Genomic DNA, 15,670 nt, shown 5'->3' with positions numbered 1-15,670 from the left:
TGAAAACTGCCCAGCATTGCGCCTCCTCGTGGGCTCCAATAGCGCGGATTGCCCTGGCTGCCAATGACTTACTCGCCCGACAGCACCAATTCTGTGGCTGTTCTTGGCGGTTGCTCGGCAAGTCCAAAACTGGACTTTCTTGCTGTCAGAAAACCGGACTGGCCTGCCTGCTCCAGTTTGGACTGCCAGGCGGATGCACCGGTGTGTTGCGCCAGCTTGCTGCTGCCCGCCCGCCCTGCTGCAGTCCCGTTCCCTGCCGAACTCATACCCGAGCCTGAGTGGTTCTACGTCTCCCAATCTGCCGCCTCCATTATCCCATTCTTTCCCTCCTTCCTTCGAAGACGACATCCCTACTGACACGTTATTTCATGGTTGAGTCGTAGAGCGCGCAAGCCGCTTTTGCTACCTTTCCTTCTCGGTACATCCTAATTACACCTTATTTGGCGTCTCGGTCGTCGCAGTTTCTTGTGCGAAGCGACCTGCAATCTTCACCATGGCGCATGACATCAAAAAAACTCTCAAGGTAGTCTTATGGCTGGTGCGTTTGCTTACCAATATAACACAAGTCGTAGGGGTGTGGTCGCTGCAATGCCTTGGTGGTTAGACTCCCCGGTTGGGTGAGCCGAATAGTATATCATTCCGTCTGCTGGCAGCCTAACCGCTTCGCCCCACATTTTCCATAGCTATAGACACTCATTTGTAGGCTCCTCTTGCCATGTCCATCACCGGTGCCGATTACGCCTACTCACGTACACCGCTTTTGCTGCAGGGTGGACGGCTGCAGTGAGATGCACGTTTTTGATGCCCGTAGGTCTATCACACAGTTTTGTGAACCTCTGGACAAGAATTCCGCCACCGACGATCCAAAAGTCTCTCAATTGTCTCATCTTTTGTGCGCTCACGATGCATGTCTCAACCTCTGTTTTGAACTTCGTTGAAAGGTCTCACAAGCTGACTCTCATTGGCCCTTCCCTACATGTATACCCACAGCGCATCGCTGAAGCATCATCCAACAATAAGAAGGAGAGTAGCTGTTACCCGCCAAGGTGGATGGCGTGCATAGGACCGACATAGGCTCAGCATGTAGTAATTCCAGCCCGGCCTCTGAGCTCGTGAAGTTTGCTTTGCGAAGGGGAAATCTGCAGTCTTGCTTGCCTTTTAGGCCGAACAAGGCATCCTTCGCATAGTTGATTCGGCTGCTGCAAGCATCTTCGCAGCAATACCGGAAAGCCATCCTCTTATTTCAGTCATCATCTGGAGGGCGAACGAAATTGACTATGCCCAAGGCGGGCATGCATAACCCATAGCTGATCCGTTACATGTTCGTCATCGAAACACGCCGGCTTCAAGTCTTTAACTCTAGTCCTGTACAATCGGTTAGTTGGAACGTGTCACCCTCATCAACGAGGGCACCGTCTGCCTATCAGAACACCCTCAGGAACTCACCAGAAATCACAACGGTTGCTTCCTATCTTCAAGACATCATCTGCAACAAGGCTACATAAATGTTAGATTTCACAAACTGCGGAATGCTAATATACCGTCAGGTAGTAGCCTTTGCATCGCCAGTTGTTCACTGAAAGAGCGAGTTGAAGCCCCTACACCGCGATCATCACCAACTGGCACGTGCCTTCCCTTGATTTCTCGTCGATGCTCCTTAAACTATGTCTCAGCTGGCTGAGCCGGCCCGGCGTTCATCGTGATTGCTAGCTCCCGTTGTCAAGATACCATGTGCTTGTTGTAAACATGTGACCTCCCCCGCCTGCTAAAGTAAATCCGCATCACCTTCTTCCCTCGATTAAGCTAACACGACCCTTGCGCGATTCTTCTACAAGCCATCATCCAAGGTTGGCTCCTCGTCATATGCACGGGTGAGATGAGCCTCCTGTTCATGGTTGTGGCGTTGCTTGTGACACTCCGACTGAAAGTGCCCGTATACTCCGCAATTGAAGCATTTGATGTTGGATTTGTCTCGACCACCGCTTGTGCTACTCTCCCCCTCCTGGCGAGCTGCACCTCCATGGCCGAAACCACCTCCTGGACGTCCTCCTCTGCCGCCGAAGCCGCCTCGGCCTGCCTGGCCGCCGTGCTCCCCTCCGCGGCCTGCTTGGGCAGCGTGGTGCTGCTGCCCGCTGCCGTGGTACTGCTGTCCGCCTCGGCCTCTTTGGCCACGGCCACGCCCACGACCGGCCCCGCGACCTCGTCCTCGACCGCTGCCATCATTGGTTGTAGGTGTTGAGAGGAAGCCTCCGCCGTTCTTCTTGCTCCTTGCTTGCCACTCCGCATGCGTCAACAATAGGTGATCGTCGACGTTGTTTCGAAAAACACGTGCCCTCTCCTCGTGGGCTTTGAGGCGCCCGATCGCCTCCTCGAGTGTCATGTCGTCGATGTCCCCGAACTGTTCAATCGTGGAGACGATAGTAAGGAATCTCTCCGGTACCGCCCGAAGTAGCTTTCTGACGACGTAGTTCTCCTCCATCTCGCCGCCTAAAGCCCGGATCTTGTTGACGACTCCTGTCAACTTCGTCGAAAAATCGTCGACGTTGTCATTCTCCTTCATCCGGAGAAGTTCGAACTCGGACTTCAAGGTCTGCACCTTCGCGTTCCTCACACGATCCGCTCCTAGATGCATTGTTTTCAACGTCTCCCATGCCTCTTTTGCCGTTTGCTTCTCTGCGATCACCATCAAAGTCTCTTCAGGAATCCCCTGGTAGATGGCCGCCAACGCCATCTGATCCTTCCTGTGTTCCACGGACGCGCCTGCCGCGGGCTCAATGGCATCCCACACGTCTTGAGCCTTCATGTAGACTTTCATCTTGATCGCCCACGAAGCATAGTTTTCCCTCGATAGCATCGGGTATTGAAGAGAGAGGGAACCCACCTTGGTCGTCATCTTCTCCAAATTCGTCATCTCTTCAGATCTGGGTTGGTACTTAGGCATACACCGCTCTGATACCACTTGTTGGTTTTGAAGTGGGATCGGCCCAAGTATCAAAGTTGTAAGCTTTTATAAAAACCTGAAAGACAAAAACTTCCCTGGCTGATTTTTTTAGGAACCGAACACCAAAGAACACACAAAGGATTTGCTGCAGGGATTTTCTTTTAGTCTCTGCTCCTGCACTTGCTATTGGCCGGACCTGGCACCTTTCCTTTGGGACCGAACAACAACAAACTGAGAGCTCCGGGTCTGTTTTGTTGGTGAACACAAAAAACAGAACCTGTAGACAGAGAAAAGAGAGAACGAACAGAGGAGAGGCAGGAACTTTCTCTTTTAAGTTTTTATTCACGTTGTAACAAAACTCATCAATTGTTTACATATATATAGGATTAAGATTGCAATTCTAATCTTATCCAATAACTAGAAACCTATCTACTAACTAGTATTCTACTCTAATTAGAATTCTACTAACTAACAATCCTTGGACTGATTACAACTCACAAACATGACTTCTTTGACATTATCCTTGACGTGTGGAATTGAACGAATGTCAGCACCCCCCCTCAACGTAGTACCTCGCTAGAAAGGCAGCAAGATGCGCATAGTAAACTGGTGGAACTGCAAACGGGAACGAAAAAAATATGAAACAATACAAAGGAAAGAGAAAAGCACTTGGAAGTGAAAGCAGAAGAGATAAATTACCAACTGATACTGAACGGGTGCATCGAGCATAACTGTAGTCAATCAAAACCAGAGAAACTATCAAGTAATAAAGAATAAGAATTGCAAGCTAAATAAAGAACAAGGACAATGAGACATACGTGTAGCACAAACTATAGGTTAGCCCTTGAAGCTGATCAGCAGAGAACCCATTCTCATCCCAGAGCACATGATAATGTGCAGGTCTGCTAGTGCCCTGTGAAAGGATCAGCACAGTTTCAAGAACAATAACTTGACCGGCAGAATCTGAATGAGAACCAGCGAATAATAGTTTTTACCAGTATGCCAGCATGGCTGCAGTTGAAGTGAAAACCCTAATCATATTAATGAAATAGCATGGGCTTATATAGGCCCCCTACAAATACATCTTACAAATAACCCCTCAACTATTCTAATATGTCAACACATGGGCTTATATAGGCCCCCTACAAATACATCTTACAAATAACCCCTCAACTATTCTAATATGTCAACAGCTCGGACGCAAAATCCGCGTTCTGGCGTGAATTCTGCATTCAAACGCAGTGTCTGGAAGCTCGGACGCAGCGATAAAACATGACTTAACTCCAGTAATCCACTGTCTAACTTCTCTTTGATGAAGAACCTATCGATCTCGATGTGTTTGGTTCTATCATGCTGCACTGGGTTATTAGCGATACTGATGGCTGACTTGTTATCACACCACAGTTTCATCTTTGCTCCTTGATCCAGTTTCAGCTCCACCAACATACTCTTCAACCATAACAATTCCGCGACTCCTAAGGCCATAGCTCTATACTCTACTTCAGCTGTTGATCTCACCACCACTGACTGCTTCTTGCTCTTCCACGAGACCAAGTTGCCTCCTATAAAGATACAGTATCCTGAGGTGGACCTCCTGTCATCAGCACAGCTAGCCCAATCTGAGTCGCAATAACTCTCGATGCTCACATGTCCATTCTTTCTGAATATCAGCCCCTTTCCAGAGGCACTCTTCAAATATCTCAGAATCTGGTACACAGCGTCCATATGACTCTTCCTCGGATCGTGCATGTAACGACTCACCACGCTTACTGCAAAAGAGATATCAGGACGTGTGTGACTCAAATAGATTAACCTTCCCACCAGTCTCTGGTATCTATCACGATCAACTGGTTCTCCAGCCTCAGCACCTAGCTTGAACTTCTGGTCGATCGGTGTAGTTGCAGGTTTGCACCCTAACATCCATGTCTCTTTGAGAAGATCCAGAGCATACTTTCTCTGGGATAGGACGATTCTCTCCGCTCCTCGAGCTATCTCTATTCCAAAAAAGTATCGAAGCAAATCAAGATCTTTCACCTCGAATTTTGTACTCAGTCTTACTTTGAGTTGGGCAATCTCCTTCTCATCATCTCTTGTAATAATCATATCATCCACATATACCGCCAGCATGATAATGTGGCCTCCACTCCGTCAAAAGAACACGGTATGGTCGGCGTTGATCTGCTGGTACCCCATACCAATCATAGCCCTTCTGAATCTGTCAAACCAAGCACGAGGAGACTACTTCAGTCCATAGAGAGACTTCTTCAATCTACAGATATTTCCCACTGTCTGATCTACACCAAATCCTGATGGTATCTCCATGTATACCTCCTCCACTAGATCTCCATGAAGAAATGTGTTCTTCACATCTAGTTGGTGTAGCTTCCATCTACCATTTACTGCCAGAGAGATTAAGGTCTGAACAGTGCTCATCTTCGCCACCGATGCAAAAGTCTCATCATAATCGATGCCATATGTCTGACTATACCCTTTTACCACCAGACGAGCCTTGTAGCTCTCAACTTATCCATCTGGATTCTGCTTCACAGTGAAGACCCACTTGCACCCAACTGCTCTCTTCCATTCTCGTAATTTTACTAGCTCCCAAGTGCGGTTCTTCTCAAGAGCTCCTAGCTCCTCATGCATAGCTGCTTTCCACTTTGGATCCTTAGCAACCTTGTTTTCGCCAAAAGTCGCTGTTGTAGAATTCATTATAACTTTGTTCGATTACAACAAATTCAGAAAAATAGCCTTTTTATAAGACCTCTTTTACACAACAAAAGGAAAATTATAACTCTTGAGAAACAAACGCAGGATCGTTGTTTGGATCACTGCTTACGTGGGATCTTTGCCTGTGCCGGGGGTGCGTTAACCCGTGGACCACCAAATCACAGATTCTGATTGAATCGTGAGGGGTTTATGATTCTGACTTCGTTTATCGAAGTGAGAACTTGAAACGATATCTTATCAAGGTAAGATAGTCGTTCTTCTTGAAATCAAGTCAAAGCCTGAATATCAAGGAGTTACAGAAGCTCGAGTACTCTGTCTGTCTGGCTCTGAGTGCTCCAAATGAATGAGCCCTTCTGGATTCCGTCCTCAAAAATGGCCCTTGGGGGGCATTTATAGCCGCCGATGAACGCAGTTGGCCAAGACGAATACCAAACTCTGCAGGACAGCATTTTGCTGTCTCGGCTGGCGTCGAGACAGCATTGCTCGTCTCGCTGGCGAGGGACAGTGTTTGCTGTCTCGGCTGGGCGAGACAGGTGTTGTCTGTCGTCAGCCCGCGGAGACAGTAAATGCTGTCCTTCGCAAGACGAACCTGTCGGCAGGGCAGTTTTTCGTTTTTAATGGCCGTTCCCCACCGTTCAAACGTCCGTTAGTTTTGGCAGTTATCACTGCGTGATTCGCCCGACGATTTTTCCACGTCTGTGCAGTTAATGGAGCACGTGGCCAGGCGTTACCGAGAAGTGGTTTTGACGCTTCCTGAGAGCTGTCTCACCGAGACAGTAAAGACTGTCTCGGCTTGACGAGAAGTAAAGACTGTCTCGCTTGGCGATGACAGTGCGAGCTGTCGTCCGCGTGGGCGACGACAGTAAAGGACTGTCTCGCCGGCGAGAGCCAGTCAAGTCTGCTCGGCCCGCGAAAGACAGTAAAGACTTGTCTCGCACGGCGAGACAGTCAAGTCTGTCTCGCGTGCGAGACAGAAAAGACTGTATACTTGTGTTCTTTTTTGACATTTTAGATGACTTCCTTTTGAGCTGTGTTTGGATACCTTTCAACATTTTTCAACGCCTACAGATACCCCCTCCAAAGTATTCCAGACTCAATCTTTTATAGAGGAGTTCTGGGATGCTTTGGATAAGATAGGTCTTACTTATAATCTTTTCAACGCTTGGTTGAGTAGATCGTATAGAAGAACCTGTAGATGGCTTCAATACTTGATCTCTTCTTTCTTTAATCTATTCAGTTCTTTGTAGAATAGTTAAAATTCTCACGGACTCGCGTTTGTCGCTTGACCGTTGTCGATATCTTGATTTGAAGCTGGAACTTGTACTTGCGAATTCAGCTTTTGTCATCAAATTGATATTGGATTATCAGTCTTCATAAGAACACAGGTTGTCAGGTTATTCTTAAAAATATTCTGAGTAATATTCTCCAGAAACTTCCTATTGATAATAGGGAAACAGTTTAGACTCGTGTACCTATTGGAGTATTCAGGTTATTCTTAAGAATATTCTGAGTAATATTCTCCAGAAGCTTCCTGTTGAGATTAGGGAAACAGTTTAGACTCGTATACCTATTGGAGTATCGAGGAACAGTTTATACTCGTATACTCTTTGGAGTGATATGGTCTCTTTTTTGTTGATAGAGATGAACCCACTCCTGGAGAGGAAGAATTTTATATTCTATCTCCTGGTCTCTTTTTTTGTTGGTAGGGATGAACCCAGAATCAGAGAGGAAGAATTTTATATTCTATCTCCTGGTCTCTTTTTTGTTGGTAGAGATGAACCCAGAATCGGAGAGGAAGAATTTTATATTCTATCTCCTGATCTCTTTTTTGTTGGTAGAGATGAACCCGAAATCGGAGAGGAAGAATTTTATATTCTATCTCCTGATGCAAAGGAAACTCAAAGTGGGATCTCCACTTAGAGAATCCGGACGGGTTTGAATAATCCTAACTGTCATAAGGTTTGATTATTCAACTGAAAGTGGACTTCTCGTTCTTGAAATGAATCGAGAAGAGATTTTAGTTGTGGTCCTAACTGTAGTAAGGTTTGACCAAGTGGGAGTTTTGAGACGATCCTAACTGTAGGAAGGTTTGATCGCTCAATTTGTGGACCTCTCGTTCATGCAACGAATCGAGAGGGGATTTTGGTTTTGGTCCTAACTGTTTAAAGGTTTGACCAAGATGGGAATTTGAGACGATCCTAACTGTTTAAAGGTTTGATCGTTTAATTTGTGGACCTCTCGTTCATGGAACGAATCGAGAGGGGATTTTGGCTTTGGTCCTAACTGTTTAAAGGTTTGACCAAAAGAAAATTTGAGACGATCCTAACTGTTTAAAGGTTTGATCGTTTAATTTGTGGACCTCTCGTTCATGGAACGAATCGAGAGGGGATTTTGGCTTTGGTCCTAACTGTTTAAAGGTTTGACCGTTCAATTTGTGGACCTCTCGTTCATGGAACGAATCGAGAGGGGATTTTGGCTTTGGTCCTAACTGTTTAAAGGTTTAACCAAGATGAGAATTTGAGACGATCCTAACTGTTTAAAGGTTTGATCGTTCAATTTGAGTTTTGTGAGGAAAGATTGATCTAAAGAGGTGATTGAATCTCATCTCAGCAAAAGAGTATTCGGAAATCATAGTAGGATTTTAGTGTTTATCACTTTGTTCATAATGATCGGGTTATCCCTAAGAATATCACATTTAACATTCTTCCGGGAACTTCCCGTTACATGAATTACCCACCCCTAGTTTTCTTTGCAAAACTGGGTGTAACGAGGAGTACGTTATCCTTAGTCGCATACTCGGGTTATCCTTAAGAATATAAGATTCTCCAGGAACTTCACGTTTACATAAATCATCCACCCTCAGCTTTCTTTGCGAAATTGGGTTTAAAATTGTACTCAGTTGGATGACCAAGAAGCAGTTTATACTCATATACTCTTTGGAGTGAAATAGAGAAGCAGTTTATACTCTTATACTTTTCAGAGTTACATGAAGAAGCAGTTTATACTCGTATACTCTTTGGAGTGAGGGAAAACAGTTTATACTCGTGTACCCAATGGAGTATTATGGTCGTCTTTACTCGACTTCTTTCGTCGTTATGACGCCGGAATCAATTAGGGCTTGGATCTTGTTTTTGAGTCCAAAGCAAATCTCGGTGGGATGAAGAACCCTCCTGTGGTATGCACAATAGTTCGGGTCCGTAATCATCTTAGCACCTTCTTGATTTTTAATAGGCGGCAATTCGATCTTGTCGTTATCGAGAAGGTATCTCAAGATGGCTGGAGCTTCGTTATCTTCGAAAGAATACTCCTTTTGAAACCTCGGATCGAGAGTCGCATTCCCAGCAGTTGCAGATGTCGTCGGTTGGCCTCTCTCAGCTTTCTTTCTTTTAAGAAAGTGTTCAGCTTGTTCACCCCGAGACTTTAACTCTTTCCAAGTTGTGAATGGCACAACCCCCAGAGCTTCTAGGACATCGATGAAAAAATTATTGTGGCATGTCTGCAGGATGAACTCCTCTGTGACAGAGTCTCTGCAATTCATTGCCTTGTTACGGAAGCGCTTGATAAAATCGTCGATCGATTCTCCGTCATTTTGCTTCTCATCTAGAAGTGTTCCGATTGACACTTCGGTGTCATCATCGAAGAAATTGCTGAGGAACAAACTTTCCATGTCATCCCAGCATTTGATACTCCCTGGTTTGAGACGTCGGTACCAATCGAAGGCGAGCCCACGAAGGGTGCCAACGAATGACCGGACCATCAAAGCCTCGTTTTCAGATATCATGTCCAAATGAGACTTGAAATAAATCAAGTGCTGAATCGGCGAACTCTTAAGTTAATCAGCTGGAATTTTGTCGGGTATGGAATTAAATCCCATTCTCTTGGATAGGGACATGGAATACTCGTCTTCTTCACTTCCTGAGCTGTCATCAAAGCGTTGACCTTGTTTTCAAGCTCTTTCATTTTCTCGTGATCGCCTATGTCTTTATCCAAAGGACGTTGAGGAAAATGAGTTGGACCACCCCCTGTAAAAGGTGTCATTGAACCACCCCTAATGTCGTTATTGGGAGGATCTATAGAACCACCCCCTGTGTTATTGTCATCGGGAGGTGTATCAGCCATGATGACTTCCTCCACTTCTGGATCACTATCGTCCACAACATTTTGAGCGCGGCGGCTGGATTTAGCTCGTTGGTTGGACTCAGGAAGTTGAGGCCGTTGAATTAGTAGTTCTCTCATTTGTTGAATAGCCAACTCCATTTCAGCTCTAATTTCTTCACGTTGTTTGGCTAGAGCTTCTTGAAGTATTTGAGTGAACTGATCAGCAGTGATTGTGAGCACTTCTCTAATTTGTCCTGTGCTGGATACTGTATCATCCGAAGCGATCGCAGAACAAGTGTCTGAAAATTCATCCTCTGATAGTATTCCTTCACGCATTCTCGTGACTATTCTTCCCAAGGAAAAGTCAAGATTTAATTCATTTGAACGTCGCTTAGATTTTCCTTTATCAGTCATGTAGATGGTGACTTTAGGGAATTCGTCATCTTGGACATCTGATCTTCTCTTGTGGAAATGTCTCAGTTTAGACTTCGACATTTTGGTGAAAAGTTTCGGGAATACTGAGGTTCTTTGCGGGATGACGCCGCGTTTGAAACAGTCGCACTCTGATAGTGCACAGGAACAACAAGAATTTATTTCTCGAATAATTCTCTTTCGAGTTTTGTTCATACCTCCAGCTTGATAGTATGATTCATCGGTATGATTGCCGGAAAATCCTATCGTATGTTGGTATGAACCCCCAGGTATAACTATGTCTTTTAGTAAACATGTTTTCTTCTGAGAATATAGGACCTTGTTGGCAATCTCAGGACAAATTATTATTGTCTTTGAGCGATCCAAGGTTATGTCGGGAATCATACGTTTAGAACCATCCCCTTGCGGGTATGGAATCTTAACGGGCTCCGAATGCTGATTTTGTACAACTTCAGACTTTGGAATCCATATTTTGTAGAATTTTGGTGGTTCTTTAGCCACCGTTTCCTTATTCATTCGTCTTTGTTGTAAAAGAGCGCGAGCATGAGCAGCCTTCACACAACGTTTTTGTATACGTTCTTTTAGGGTCGAACGAACCCTTTTGACAAGAATCCATTCCTCCGTCGTGGGTTGTGCCGAAACGTGAGCGGGTTGTCGTTGAGTTGGACGAGCCACTTGTTGTTTCCTCGACTCTAAGTCCGCATAATAACGAACTCCATCGGTTTGTTCCAAGACCTTAACCATTTGACGAGCGAGGCGTTGGCGTTGCCTCTGACGAGCCCTTTTCGTCAGAATTGGCGAACTTTGACCGAACAACTCTTTATTTATGAAGGAATCGTCATGAGCAGAGCTTCCGGCTTTGTAGGTCCCCGGGATAATGTTGCGAGGGGAGGCCTCGGCAACGATTGGACGAGAGTCTTCACTTTTATCATTCTTTGGCATATAAGCCTTCTTCAATTGTGAGATCCTTTTGTACTCGTGAGATAAAGAAGATCTTGAAGAGGATGACAAAAGATAGTCTTCAAATTTGGCTTGGTCGAACTCGTACTCGACCGTTGATTCAACCGGGATCTTGATCGGCTGCGACACGACGGTCTCGGCGCGAGACCGTTGGCTCCCACTGTGGTCGCCAGTTTGTTTTCGCCAAAAGTCGCTGTTGTGGAATTCATTATAACTTTGTTCGATTACAACAAATTCAGAAAAATAGCCTTTTTATAAGACCTCTTTTACACAACAAAAGAAAAATTACAACTCTTGAGAAACAAACGCAGGATCGTTGTTTGGATCACTGCTTACGTGGGATCTTTGCCTGTGCCGGGGGTGCGTTAACCCGTGGACCACCAAATCACATATTCTGATTGAATCGTAAGGGGTTTATGATTCTAACTTCGTTTATCGAAGTGAGAACTTGAAACGATATCTTATCAAGGTAAGATAGTCGTTCTTCTTGAAATCAAGTAAAAGCCTGAATATCAAAGGATTGCCGGAAGCTCAAGAACTCTGCTCTGTCTGCTCTGAAGTGCTCCAAATGATCAGCCCTTGGATTCCCCCTCTAAAAAAATGATCTTCGGGGGGCATTTATAGCCCCGATGAATAGTTGGCAGAAAACCAACTCGCGAGACAGCATTTGCTGTCTCGGCTGGGGGGAGAGTGTTTACTGTCTCGACGGGCGAGACAGTATTTGCTGTCTCGACCCGCGAGACAGTAAATGCTGTCTCGGAAACAGTAACCGTCAGGCAGTTTTCGTTTTAACTGCCTTCCCACGTTTCAAACTCTCGCGTGGGCGAGACAGTAAAAGTCTGTCTCGCCCGCGAGACAGTAAAGACTGTCTCGCATGGCGAGACAGTCAAGTCTGTCTCGCGTGCGGGACAGAAAAGACTGTATACTTGTGTTCTTTTTTGACATTTTAGATGACTTCCTTTTGAGCTGTGTTTGGATACCTTTCAGCATTTTTCAACGCCTACAAACCTGTCAATTGTTAGGTACAGTAACATAATCCAATAATGTAATGAATGCTCCATGTGCAGGGTGGATATTAGAATATGATACAAACTGGGTAAGATCCCAACCATATCTATCGGGAGGATGTCCCGCATTGCTACGAGTAGTCATCCGTACTGACATTGGTGTGGGAGGAATAAGGAGAGGAATGATATCATCTTGAGAGGAATCTGATGGTAGTGTAGGTGTCTCAGGAGTCGGGACAGACGTTGATAAGGGACTTGGCACTAGTGGCACTGTAGGTACTGTTTCTATAATTTGCTTCCCCTTCCTACTATAGGTAAGTAGCTCCCCCTGAGTCGTGGGCCTAACACCTCTTGTCTCCTTATCCTTTTCTTCTTTATTCTCCTGCTCCTCCTCAACCAATTCTCCTTCCTAAGGAATCGTTAGGAAAATCGATTTCTCCGTATTATTCTCCACATTAGTCATCTGCCTTTCACCATTCTCCCCTTCTCGCCTCATACTTCCAGTATTGGGCGACTCACCAACGGATGAGGGTACCTTCTGTGTGTAATATGGCTCAAATTCATAAAAGTACACATCCATGCTCACGAACAGCCTTTTCTCCACCGGGCTCCAACAAACATATCCCTTTTGAGTAGCAGAATATCCCACAAAAATTACACTTCACCGCTCTAGGGGCAAGTTTCCCGACTGCTGGTCTTTTATCCTTCACGAAGCACACACGGCCAAATACTTTCAGTGAAAGAATCCCACCATTATCTTCTTTTAATGTCTCACGGAGACTTCCAATCCAGTACTCTCGAGGGCATTCTGTTGATCAGCGCCGCTGTAGTCAATACTGCTTGCCCCCACAATGTTTCTGGGACATTCATGGAGATCATCATACTTCTAGCAACCTCTAAAAGATGCCTGTTGTGCCTTTCCGCTACCCCATTCTGAGCTGGCGTGTATGGACATGTAGTCTGGTGTTGTATTCCCTGAGATGATAAGTATTCTCCAAACACCCTGTTTGTGTACTCTGTCCCATTATCAGATCTCAATACCTTCACCACTGCTCCATATTGAGTCTGAACATACCTATAAAAGTTTTAAAAGCAGCCAAATACTTCACTCTTATTCTTCATCAGGTATAACCAAATAACACGAGAGAAGCAATCAATGAAGGTAACAAAATACTTGTATCCATTCATAGAATTTGTGGAACACGACCCCCACACATCTGAATGTATCATATCAAATGCATGAGAACTCCTATGATCAGAACTAACATAAGAGCTTCTAGTAAGCTTTCCCAACTTACATGCGCATCACACACAAGTTTCTCTTTATTTACTTTCTCAAATAAAGATGGATACAACCTACTTAAAACACCGAAAGAAGTATGTCCCAAGTGTTTGTGATGAAGCATCAACACACTCTCAGCACTCATCTCAGATCTTACTCCTGCTCTCTCTACCATTGACACCAAAGCTGAATCTAGCCCTTCACGATCCAGATACCACAGTCCATTACGCCATGTGTCAGTCCCAAGTCTCCGTCCTGTCCCCTTCTCCTGAAAGATCACCTTGAAAATATCAAAAGAAATAATGCATTTTAGTTGGAGGATGATAGAACTAATGGATAAAAGATTGACTGGAAAGGAAGGAGCATGCAAAACATTGGACAAAGTTATAGAACCAGTACAATCGACTATACCATTACCAACCACCGGCTGAAATGTATCATCAGCTGTTTGAATACTATCAGGCGATGCTAAGTGAGTATATGATGTGAACTCACTAGCATTATCTGTCACATGGAGAGACGCACCGAAGTCGACTATCCACTCTGATGATCTGTCGGGAGACATAGAAGCAAGAGCATGTATGTCATCAGTACCTTTGGTCGGATGAGCATAGGTAACAGTGTTGCCTCTGGCAAAAAACGAAGTGGATGCCTCCTCAGTCCCACTCCTCAAGTCTCCATCCACTGCTACTTGCTGTTTTTTTCTGAGTATCGTCAGGAGAGCACGATCCTCCTCAGTAAAGACCACCTCAGCTTCTTCTTCCTCTGCTATCACGACCACGACCTCCGAACTATCCACGTCCACCCGAATCTCCTTCCTTGGGTGGCTTGGTGCAAGCATGTCTTAGATGACCCACCGTACCGCAGTTGTAGCATTATCGAGTCTCTCCCCTAGATCCAGTGTTGCTAGAGGCTGCCAGTGCTGACTTCACCACAGGAAGTCCACATGTCCCCACCTGCAGCCGAATGCGAGTCTCCTCCTGGATCATAGCAGAGACAGCCTCCTCAAGCGTGGGAATCTTTGGCTGAGCTAGCAGCAATGCGATTCGCTGAGCGAACTCTGATGTCAATCCCTTGAGAAACACCATAGTCCTATCCTGTAAAAAGGCCTCCCGCTCTTTACATCTCGGGTCCTTGCAGCTAGCCCCGGGAAAAAAATGATCATAATCCAGCCACAGACGCTCCAACTCTGTAGCATATTCCTGTACAGTCCTCTCTCACTGGACTGTGGCGTCGATCTCTCCTTTAATCTGGAATACCCTCAGGTTATTCCCCACTCCATCATATGTCCTCATCAACTTCTCCCAGACGTCCTTCACCTTCTCAATGTCATCCACCGTGACGGCGATCGTCGGGATCAACGAGTTGAGAAGCCAGATGTACACCAACATATAAGTGGACTTCCACTCATCTCTTCCCTCTGAGTTCTCCTCCGGCTCTGTCACCTCTCCTGACAGATAACCCTCCAGATTCCTCCCTGCAAGGGTATATCTCACCCGTCGTGACCAGCTCAGGTACGTACTAGGGTCATCCAGCTTCAGATCGATGGTCGGAAGCTCCAACTTCTTCGATGGTTTTGCCGCGCTCTCACCAGCCGACAACTTCATTAGCTTCATCAAAGTTGACACCTCCGTAGGGTTCAACTTCTTGATGATCTCCATCGAACAGACTTCAGACCTAACACCTGGTCACCTACTCTTCCAACTCTTGTTGTGTACAGTGAAAATTTCGGCAACACCTCTACTGCACAACAAGAGTAGGATCGCAAACAAATTCTCGTTTCTCAGAGGAAACAAGAATCAAAAACAGTTATATATCTCATCGATGTGAGATATATACTCTTCATGTCATCAGTTCGAGGACTGAGTCGAGGGAATCCATGTCAAACTCTAGGTTCGACACAGGATCGCAAACAAATTCTCGTTTCTCAGAGGAAACAAGAATCAAAAACAGTTATATATCTCATCGATGTGAGATATATACTCTTCATGTCATCAGTTCGAGGACTGAGTCGAGGGAATCCATGACAAACTCTAGGTTCGACACGGTGCGGCAGGGGGTACGAGGTGGCAGCGGCTAGAGGGGGGGTTTGGAGGGGTTCGGGTGTGGTGAGGGGTTCGGGTGTGGTATGGTTCGGTGGGATTAGGGTTCAAAGGGGTTCAATGGGCAGCGGGTTCGGGTGTTTGGCAGCGGGTTCGGGTGGTTGGCAGCGGTGTTTTT

General features: G+C 45.7%; 2 protein-coding genes across 6 annotated transcripts in view; both read right to left on the bottom strand.

The window, feature by feature from the left end:
* LOC109831392 (keratin, type I cytoskeletal 10-like) lies at window positions 1,829-2,911 on the bottom strand. The gene has a single exon (XM_020398718.1). It carries the CDS (start codon window positions 2,909-2,911, stop codon window positions 1,829-1,831), a length of 1,083 nt encoding a protein of 360 aa, XP_020254307.1.
* Window positions 3,444-15,670, bottom strand: part of LOC109831765 (protein argonaute MEL1-like) — a 26,556-nt gene continuing 14,329 nt past the window's right edge. For 3 of the 5 annotated variants that reach the window (XM_020399172.1, XM_020399174.1, XM_020399175.1), the window contains exon 19: window positions 13,326-13,730. In XM_020399172.1, coding sequence (XP_020254761.1) covers window positions 13,687-13,730 — 44 coding nt within the window. In that variant the 3' untranslated portion in view covers window positions 13,326-13,686. Of the gene's footprint in view, window positions 3,557-3,640; window positions 3,673-3,759; window positions 3,855-13,325; window positions 13,731-15,670 lie in introns of those variants that run through there. The other 2 variants (XR_002244548.1, XM_020399173.1) reach the window with 2 other exon arrangements.

Source organism: Asparagus officinalis, chromosome 2 (genome assembly GCF_001876935.1).
Source record: "Asparagus officinalis chromosome 2, Aspof.V1, whole genome shotgun sequence".
NCBI lineage: Eukaryota > Viridiplantae > Streptophyta > Magnoliopsida > Asparagales > Asparagaceae > Asparagus > Asparagus officinalis.
This window is presented reverse-complemented; position numbering and strand designations above follow the sequence as displayed.